Raw genomic sequence first — 10,667 nt, 5'->3', positions numbered from 1 at the left:
ATTTCTTTACTGAAAGAGTGGCGAGGCATTGAACAAGGCTGCCCGGAGAGGTGGTGGAGTCACTGTCCCTGAAAGTATTTAAAAAACATTTAGACATGACACTTCCGGAGATAGTTTAGTGGTCATAGTAGCATGGGGTTGAGGGTTGGACTAGACGGTCTTGGAGGTCTTTTCCAACCTTAATGGTTCTATGATTCTATGACTTACCTCCACTACGGTGGCAGAGTATTGTACCTAGGTAGGAATAGCCCCATATATCAGCACAGGTTAGGGGCTGACCTGATGGAAAGCAGCTCTATGGAAAATGACCTGGGAGTCCTGGTGGACAACAGGATGACCGTGAGCCAGCAGTGTGCCCTTGTGGCTAGGAAGGCCAGTGGCATCCTGGGGTGCATCAAGAAGAGTGTGCCCAGCAGGTTGAGGGAGGTCATCCTTCCCCCTTTTCTGCCCTGATGAGGCCACATCTGGAGTGCTGTGTCCAGTTCTGGGCTCTCCAGTTCAAGAAGAACAATGAGGTGTTGGAGAGGATACAGGAAAGGGCTTTGAGGATGATTAGGGGACTAGAGCATCTCTCTTAGGAAGAAAGACTGAGGGACTTGGGCTTTTTAGTCTGGGGAAGAGAAGACTGAGGGGGGATCTTATCAACACTTACAAATACTTAAAGGGTTGATTGTCAGAAGGATGTCGCCAATCTCTTTTCATTGGTGCCCAGTGACAGGACAACATGTAACAGGCATAAACTTGAACACAGGAAGTTCCATCTGAACATGAGGAGGACCTTCTTTACTTTGAGGGTGACGGAGCACTGGAACAGTTTGCCCAGGGCGGTGATGGAGTCTCTGTCTCTGGAGACGTTCAAAACTCGGCTGGACACCATCCTGTGCAACCTGCTCTGGCAGGGGGGTTGGACTAGATGGTCTCCAGAGGTCCCTTCTAATGCCTGACGTTCTGTGATTCTGAGATTCTCTTAACAGTGGGCAGATCTTCGTTGCCCCAGTCCCTGCCTTTGCCTTCTGTAGCTTGGTCGGTGGTGTTAAAGCCCTTGCCAGTGAAGATTGAGAACAAAAAGTCATTGAAAAGCTATTTTCCCGCTTTTCTTGCTTCAATGTTGTCCTCTACATTTTTCTGCAGGTTTACTCCTGTCCCTTTTTGCCATGTTATCTGGTTAATTAACAACAACTGTTTGTGATATATGTTGTCATCAGTGAGTGCTAGAGCTAACACCTGGTTTCAGAGAACAGCATTTGTGCACAGATTTAGTTAACTGGTATGTTCATTTTGTTTATTAAAGGCAACATGGCACCTGACAGTCTTTGTTTAATCTGCATGCAGTATTAATAACTAGAAACTACAGAATATAACCTTAACATTAAGCTGTTCGTATATCAACTTCTTAACTGCTGGTAAGAAACTGATGTCTTTCTGCAAATATACCTTTTAAGCAGACTGCTCAGTGTAGCAGGTGTGTAACCATTTATCTGCTGAGTAGCGAAGCTCTCAGGTAGAAGTTGCCATAATGGTGTAAGGAGAAGGGACTGAACTAAGTCCATTTCACAAGTTGAATGAAATATTCAGGATTTTTTGTGAGGTGACTGTTTTACAGGAGAACCAAGCTGTCAAGCAGCTGATTTTTGTATGCATTGCAGGTAGAACTTGGCAATTACATTTACATCCCGTCATTGTTTGACTACATATTACCTTATCACAAGGATATATTCAGAGTGCACTTGATAACCTGTGGTTGTAACCTTAGAGGTGGCTTTTTCCTTATGAGAAGGATGCTGTGACAGAGATGTTACTTGGAAATGCTATCTAAACACAGTACTAGAGTTGAAAATACAATAATCCTTTTTAAGGTGTTTAAGGTGCTAAGGAAAGTTGGATAATCGATTTTGCCAGTGACATTCTTTACAAGTCCCTGGTGCTTTGTGGAGCTGTGGTACTCTGATAAAGTAGAACATCTGATTCTTCAGCAGAAGAAATTAAAATGACCTGGCTTAATTGATTTTCTATTTATGTACTGTAGGCTGCTTTCTGGCTAGGAAGTTTTGCTGTATTCTCTTACAGGGGGGTCGCAGGGAAGGAGCGTGATGATTCACTTCCGTTAATTTTAATCGTAAAGCTTACGCTAGCAAAGATCTGTTTAGATATATTTGTAGGGAGTTACTGGTTTTACTTGTCTTGTAGAAAGACTGCTCAATTATTATTTTCTCCTAATGATTCTAGTATATTAACAACTCGTTCCTTTACTGAAATCTGTCTTGCTGTAATTCCGGATTGTCACTGACACACAGAGTTTCACTGAGTAAAATTTGATTCTTATATTGAAATGAGTGTTTAGTACTGGTGTGAGATTTCTTGTGTAATTGCACAGTTATCCAATATGTTCTAAATGTATAGAAAGTAGGAAGATAAAGCAGTTTTTCTTCAGATGTATATATTTTATCAGGACAGGATCTTCATCACCCATGAGTGTGCTAATCTTGTGGTCCTGCTACCTTTTTCTCACTTACCTCTCCCTCTACCTCTTCCAATCTTTTATGCACAGTTTGCTTACTTCAGACAACGAAAAGCAAAAGCCGACGTCACGCAGTCGCAGAAAAAGACGACGAAGAGGAAGGGCTCGTCTGTCCACGCAAATGACGTTCCGAAGGAAAAGTGCGCACTAACAGCCCAGGATGTGGGTAAGGGTATAGAAAGTAAGGCTGAAGACTGCAACGCGCTAGAAACTAAGGCTGAAGACTGCAACGCGCTAGAAAGTAAGGCTGAAGGCTCCAACGCGCTAGAAAGTAAGGCTGAAGGCTCCAACGCGCTAGAAACTAAGGCTGAAGGCTGCAACGCGCTAGAAACTAAGGCTGAAGGCTCCAACGCGCTAGAAAGTAAGGCTGAAGGCTCCAACGCGCTAGAAAGTAAGGCTGAAGGCTCCAACGCGCTAGAAAGTAAGGCTGAAGGCTCCAACGCGCTAGAGACAGCAACAGAGGTAAATCTTAGTATTTCTTGCATTTCACTTTACTATATCTGCAGATAACAAGTATTCCAGGTGATGGTTTTACTTAACTGGGTATTGGTTCTCTGGCACTGTTAACTAGCTGCCATTGAGAAGTAAGCAAGCTGATGTATTTTCACTTGTGATAATTAACTGTCTTACAAAGTGATGTAAATAACTGCAAAATAAATAAATCTCTGTTCTGTGGACTGAACAGCTGGTATTGTCAAGGAGCTGTCTGCTGTTAGCCTGCTAAATTGAGGTCTTTAGCCTTTCACTGCCACGAACTTCTTTTTGGCAGGCTTCTTGTTATGTCTGACTCCATGAAATGGCAAATCCAGGTTGAGAGGCACAGTTGATGTGCAGAGCTGCCAGGACCTTGCAGTGCACTGCATTAGTTTGATTTTGTATCACTCTGCTGACTCAAACACACTTAACGATTTTTTTTTTTTAAATACAATTTTTCTAACGTGGTTTTGGTAGCCATTGTAAAGCATTGTAAGCAAGTGTAACATAGATGTTACTGTCTCTGACAAATGTGTTTAAAACCTGATTCTGTGCCTGCTGTATTTCAGTATGTTGGTACTAGTGACCCTCTAAAGGTAGTCGTGCCAATAAATGTAGAAGCACAGCTTGTGATGTAGCTTGAGGTTGATAGACATCTGCTAATAGAAGAGGTGGTCTGCCTCAGTGAAGCAGTTTCAACTCACAAGCAAGAATTTTAATTCATATCAGCTGTGGATTAGAGAGTCATATAACACTTTCTCTCTCTTTCTGTCTTGTAATAAAAATAAGCAAACTGTAGTTTTGAACAGTTTTTTTCATAGGAATCTAACTTGCTTCAGAACTGGTTGATTAATGCTTTTGCAAGCCTCAGAAGCTACAAGCAGCTCTCTGGCTACAACGAACCGTATCTCTCTCCGATTAGGAAGTAGTTTCCCAGTGCATTTCAGCACGCTGTCTGTGCAAGGATTTGTGAGGTCTGAGAAGGCGGTGCCTTCTGCATAAATATCACCTCTCCAGCTATTGGTGTTTTCCCACCATACAACAGTGATAAACCAGTGTATTTGCAGAGCTTCAATAACAGAGGATACCATTTGCACGTGGTATCCTATTTGGTGTTGCTAGAGTATCCCCAGTGGTTGTAGGATGCCCTGAGCATAAGGTGAGCATTGCAAAGGCTTTTATGAAGCGACATGCCAAGCTATGTGCATTAAGTTTTTCTATACGGTATCCTTTATTACATTCATGTGAACTTAAATTTAAAAAAAAAACAAACACCCAAACAGAAATCACGTACTGATTCTGTCAAAGTAGGTGGTTTGTAAAGCAAATGGTAGTGCTGTCTAGGTTATGTGGAGAGGTCACCTCTAGGGAGACAGTCATGGGGAGCTCCTTTGCGCAGATTCAGAATGCAGGGAGGGCTGTGGGCTTTTCTAAGTAATGCTGTGGTCATCTTTGTCTTGTGAATTTGGTGAAAGGTAAGTGTCTTTCAAGATACCAAGCTACATTAAGTATATGTATCAGAAAATAGCACTGCTTTCATAGCTGTCTGAATGGTTTGAGCATGTTAGTCACCTGACAGGAGATCATTTAACAAATATTTAGCTGTAAAGAGTGCTCAAGTGTATTTGCAAGCCAGAAAAACAGAAGATGAAATGTTAAATCTCAATGGTGAGACTTAGCCCTAAATTTTTGAGCATACATTCGTAATAACTTTTTTTTGCATTTATTTCATTCATTTAACCATGGATGACCAGCTGAATTTAGCAATAGTCAGTCTCTCTCTCTCTCACTGGTATATTGTCTTACAATGTAGACCTTTCTGGCTCATGTGCTTAGAGTGTTGGCAAAATAATTCTACTTTTCCTTATTTATCTTTAAAATGCCTGTGATTTAGTGTTTGTTTTATTTGTTTACTTACCAGGGGAGTGCTGACTTGTCCAGCTGGGATGTAGTGAATGATCAAGTGGCTGAAGTAAGTGAAAGAAAGCATCTTTAGTAAAAGATGCTTGATGTATGTATGAAAGAAGAGTATGATAATGGGTTACTAAAATGATTAGTTGTTGAACTTTTTTAGCAAATGTGGTAAAACCGATGCAATTTCACTGTCTAAACTACTAGTGCTTATCTGTATGTACCCAGAGCAGCTGGAAAACTGGTTGCTAAGAGAACTGGTTTTAGAAAAATCATGAACTTTGTCCAGAGAAATTTGAACAGTATTTTTTTAATTGAAAAGTAGATTTATTCTTTAATTGTTCATACAGTAAAACAAAAAAAAATATTTAAAATAAAGTACAAGGTACTGTCTGTGATAATTTTAATTATGTTGCTTCCAGGAGATTGATTGGATTGATGGGAGCAGCTTCTCTCTTTGTAGTTTTGTTTGTTTGTTTGTTTTGCTGTTAAAGTCCGTAGAAACTTAAGAGTATGTTGAATATTTATTTGCAATAACTGCTAACACTTAAAATAAAAGTCAAGAACTTTTATTATATTTCCTGTGCTTGAACTATTCTCCAGTTAGTACTGATGGATGTAAAAATTTTTGGTATTTTTCCTGTCCTGTCTCCTCTGCCCACCTTGTAAGTTGGAATGTATTTTAAATCCTATCATGTGTCAAAATAGCACTTTGCCACAATTCAGTGCTACAGAATCACAATGCCCATCTCCCTATTTTGCACATTAAAGTGTCATATGAAAATATACTATCTATGAATTTCTTAATTTGAAATGTTTAAGCATTGACTTTATGATGTTTCTATTAAATACCAAGTCCCCATATTGAATTCATTTTAATCTAGGATTTGACCAGTATTTAACCTAGAAGTGGAATTTATATTCAGAGTAATCGCAAAGCAGAAATGGCAAGTTGGTTTGGTGAATAAATACATTTTTGTTTCTTTTATGAAGAAGGTTAAGATAAATTCTGCTGTGGAATACACTGAGCTTGATGCCAAGACGTGTGAGACGAGAATAGCTGAGTTAAAGACCAGACTTCTGGAGAAGCAGGGACCAGTCGAAAGGCTCACTACACAGATAAATGAACTACAGGAACAACTCACCCAGCACAGCGAATCTGTACAACTTCAGGTACGTTTCATAGAATTGGATAATGGGTTTTATACTACTTTATTTTAATCCTAAATATATTTAGGAGGCAAAACTCAAAATAAATGTTGTCTGTTTGTTGATTATTTTCTTTAATTATTTTTATTTTTTATTGAAAATCACTTCAACCAAACATTTTGGGGCTTCTGGTATAAGTTTGTTAAAACTTCAGCGTAACTATAGACTCTAACGGCTTTTTTTTAAAGGAAACTTACTGGCTTCTTTATATTTTAAATTTAAAAGTGTGCTTTTTGTGATCAATGTAGGAAACTACTGTTCAAGAGCGGAATGCAGTCATCGGGAAACTAACAAGCTGTCTTCAAAAGATGAAGAAGGATCAGGATGACCTACGGGAGGAGGCTTCACACGTAACTGATCAGATCCATGATGTACAACTTCAGTTACACCAGGTGTGCTTCTCCTCCTGTGTTTGTTTCCTTACAAAGACAATAAGAACAAGTTTGGAATAGGGATGTTAAAATGGATTGAGCTTATCCCATAGCTCCTTGTAGTGGAGTTTGCAATCCAGCAGTGAAAATGTTTTCAGGGCCGGGCAGTTTTCTTCAGTCCTTGATGTTTTCCACTTATGTGCTTGTGAAATGTTTGGTAGGTCATTACACATTTTGTCCATCAGTTTAGCCCTTGTTAGGGACTTCTGCACAATATTAGTGGTTTGGGATCTACACACAATGATTGCTGTAGTGATATGGGCTTGCATGTGTTCAGTTTGCCTTGCGTTTGCTGAAGCTCTGGGTATGTGCACGGGCAACTGTAACAGCTCAGCTTTATATAGAAACTTCCTATGTTGAGGTAAGGTGGCTTGGCTCAAAGGATGAGATTTAAAATAACCTGAAGATAGTTAATACAGCCCCTATGACACACAAGAACTTGCTTTGGTGTAATAGGTTCATCATGGATCTAATCCCTGGATAGTGAGATACTACAGCCTTTCATTTACTTTAAATTTTAAAAAAAGCACTTGGGTTTTTTTCATGATGCTCAGTGTTCTAGTGGCCATTCTCTCAGAACACCTGTGTATTTGTTGTCTCAGGAGCCTTGTAGAATATGCTAAAGGGTAATACTTTTGTTTATTTACTGTTTCAGGTTTGCAAGATAAGAATTTTGATGTGAGAGACTACATGTCTTAAATGTCTGGATAAGAAGGGGGTTTAAAAAAAGTAAAAGTAAAAAGTGAGCCTTATTGAAGTGTAGGGATTACTATGAAGGAGTCTTTCCTGCCCTGGAAAATAAATCCTCTGCTAAATGAAATTCTAACTTTGGAGAAGAACAACAAATACTACTTTTTATGTACAGTTCTAACTGCTATTGACAAAATACAGAGTAATAGTGAAAATTGCTCCACAGATCGTAGTTGACATTTGCTTCATAAGCCATTGAAAAACAATGATAAAGCCTCTAAATAGCACTTCAGACATATTCTAAATAAGGCTAGTAATGTGATGCAGGTTGTTTGTGGAAGCGTGTCAACTTGGATAATAGATAAAAATACTAATACGGTCTTAAATATTACCTTCTTGGTTTTACCAACGTCTTTGGAAAAAGGTTTTAAAAAAGAATAAAACATTTTATTTTCCTCTGTGGGGTTAAGTATTTTCTCTTTATTCAGAAGGAAGTAGAGAGAAAGGAAACAACCTTCACTGTTGAGCTGTAAATCCTTTGCAGAGAAGACTGGTTTTGTTCATTGTCCTCTTACCCGTATGCCCAGTCATAGAATCATAGAATCACTTAGGATCATTGTGTCCAACTGTTAACCTGGCAATGCCAGGTCCACCACTAAACCATGTCCCTGAGCACCACACTTACGTGTCTTCTAAATACTTCCAGGGATGGTGACTCCACCTCTTCCCTGGACAGCCTGTTCCAGGGCTTGACAGCTCTTTCAGTGAGGAAATATTTCCTAATATCCAATCTAAACCTCCCCTGGAGCAACCTGAGCCCATTTGCTCTGGTCCTGTCACTCGTTACTTGGGAGAAGAGACTCACCCTCACCTTGCTACAGCTTCCTGTCAGGTGGCTGCAGAGAGTGTAAGATCTCCCCTGAGCCTCCTTTTCTCCAGGCTAAATGACCCTGGTTCCTTCAGCTACTCCTTGTAAAACTTGTTCTCTACACCCTTCACCAGTTTTGCTGCTCTTCTTTGGACACGCTCCAGCTCCTCAGGGTCTTCTGTGTAGTGAGGGTACCAAAACTGAACAGAGTGTTTGAGGTGCGGCCTCCCCACTGCCAAGTACAGGGGGATGGTTACTTCCCTGCTCCTGCTGGCCACACCATTCCTGATCCAGGTCAGGACGCCGTTGGCCTTCTCGGCCCCCTGGGCACACTGCTGGCTCACGCTCAGCCGGCTGTTGCCCAGCACCCCCGGCACCTTCCCTGCCTCCTCCCCAAGCCTGTAGCGCTGCAGAGGCTGTTGTGACCCAAGGGCAGGACCTGACACTTGTCCCTGTTGAACCTCACACAACTGGCCCCAGCCCAGCCATCCAGCCTGTCTATGTCCCTCTGTAGACCCTTCCTACCCTCAAGCAGATCGACTCCCACCCAATCTCGTGTCCTCTGCAAACTTACTGAGGGTCCCCTCATCCAGATTGTTGCTAAAAATATTAATAGTATATAAAAATATACAGTGAGATTTGTATATGAGTTGTGATATAAATTTTCTTCTCACTGTGAGTACTTTTATGTGTTCAGGTTACTGACATGCTGAAGAGTAAAAGCCCTGGGAAGAATGAAGTATTAGAAGCCCAGCAGCAGATGTCCTTGTTTGAGAAACATCTCAGAGAACAAAATGCACGTTTGGAGATGCTGCGTCAGAAAGCACATGACTTCAAAGCACAGCTTGAGTCTTCCCAAAAGGTAAAACCTGTTCAAAGTACTTTTATAGTTGCAAGTTCTAGGTAGTTACTTTTTTTCTGTGATTGTGCAAACCAAGGAAGTACTTCTTGGAGAAAGAACCTACAATAGATATTTAATTAGTGCATGAAGTATAATTGATGCTTCAGGACTGAAACTGTTCTTCAGTTTCTGGAATTAAAAATGTGTTGTTCTAAAGGTAACGATATTCAGCTGAGGCAAATAACTCCTCACAATTTAGGTTTTTGTTTGTTATATTTCTTGAATAAAATAACTAATTTTGAAAGAGTCAGAATCAAATTTTTATTTATTGAAGTTACTCCATTGATTATGTCATAGAAGAATTAGTCTTTAACTCTGCTACTAAATTGTTGTATATATCATTAAGAAGTTTCCATCAGAAGCAGATTCATGTGGTGTCTGTGGGAACATGACTGATGGAGGCTTGCAGTGGGGTCAAGGTTGTTGGATATGCTCTGTGAGCATGTAACAATATGATTGTGTGTGAATTTGAAACATTTAGCCGAGAAAAGAGGTTAACTTTATAACAGTGTTTAGTTTCAGATACAAAACAAAGTGAAAAGCTTAAGAGGGAATATTCTAATGTAATCAATCCAGAAACAAGCACTACAAATAAAGAAACTCAAAGTTAAACAAAACAGTTTGAGGGGGTTTAAATATTTTTTTTTTTTTTATAGTATGAGTTTCAAATTTGGTGATAATCCTTTTGATTTACTATCATATACTAAAATAGTAACTTAAAAGATCTGATTTCTTTTAAGAAAATAACCAGCAATGCCATACACAGAAGCTTTAAACTCTTGAGTGAGTCAGATGGCTCAAACACTGATGTGGCTGTTCTGTCAGCCTGCTCCTGTTGCAGGAGGTGTTTTCTCTGTGCAGAAGGATGTGAGATAAATAGAGCTACAGGCACCTCTCTATTACTTTTTTTATTAAAATACCTGAAGTTTGAGAAACATGCTATTCTCTTTCTCTCTAGAGTCAGTAGTATACCATCTGTTATTGCTTGGACAATTTTATATTTGTTACTATATTTGAAGAGTCTTTCAGTAGTACTTTCCATTTTCAAGAATGTGCTTAAAAATCCTGTTGCCTAGGCCAATGATATAACACAATAAATACTATTTGTGAAGATACATTAAAAGCATGATTCTTAGGGAAATTAAAACATGTCATATTTCAGTGGCATACTTCATATGGAATATTTTATTTTGAAAAATACGAAAGATAAACAAAATATGCTTGCCCAAGTGGAAGAGGATGTGAAGGATGAAATACAAGAACTATACAAAAGCCTACGAGAAAAAGAACAGCATATTAAAAGTCTTCAGGATCTCCTGACATCGGAAAGATTTAGCTTGTCTATGCTACAGCATACCCTTTCTCTCCGGGACACAGAAATAACAGAATTTAAAAATGAAGTAGCTTTATCCAAAATGAATTTTTATCGAAGAACTGAAAATCAGCCATGAAAAGGATATTTGCAGGCAGCTGCAGAACTTGAGGGCTGAGCTGGAGAAGTGCTGCAGAAGAGATATTGCAGAAGCCAAGCAGGTATATGAAGAAGAAATTGTTTTGAAATATAAAAATAAACTTGAACAATTAAAAAAGGAGCTCTGTGCTCTGAATTCTGAAGAACATGTGCAGAATTTGAATGCTGTGGAGAAGCACGCACGAACTCCGAGA

General features: G+C 39.5%; 1 protein-coding gene across 1 annotated transcript; it reads left to right on the top strand.

Annotated features, from left to right (window-relative positions):
• Positions 1 to 2,548: 2,548 nt before the first annotated feature.
• LOC104270221 (pericentrin-like) lies at positions 2,549 to 8,963 on the top strand (the record flags this gene model as incomplete). The annotated part of the gene is made up of 6 exons (XM_009864514.1): positions 2,549 to 2,734; positions 2,969 to 2,980; positions 4,914 to 4,964; positions 5,897 to 6,076; positions 6,361 to 6,504; positions 8,799 to 8,963. Coding segments are annotated over 6 exons (738 nt in total), but the record flags the coding sequence as incomplete, so codon positions are not given.
• Positions 8,964 to 10,667: the final 1,704 nt, after the last annotated feature.

Source organism: Apaloderma vittatum, unplaced genomic scaffold (assembly GCF_000703405.1).
Source record: "Apaloderma vittatum isolate BGI_N311 unplaced genomic scaffold, ASM70340v1 scaffold12802, whole genome shotgun sequence".
NCBI classification, from domain to species: Eukaryota; Metazoa; Chordata; class Aves; order Trogoniformes; family Trogonidae; genus Apaloderma; species Apaloderma vittatum.
The sequence above is the reverse complement of the archived record's forward strand: the minus strand, read 5'-3'. Positions and strand labels throughout refer to the sequence as shown.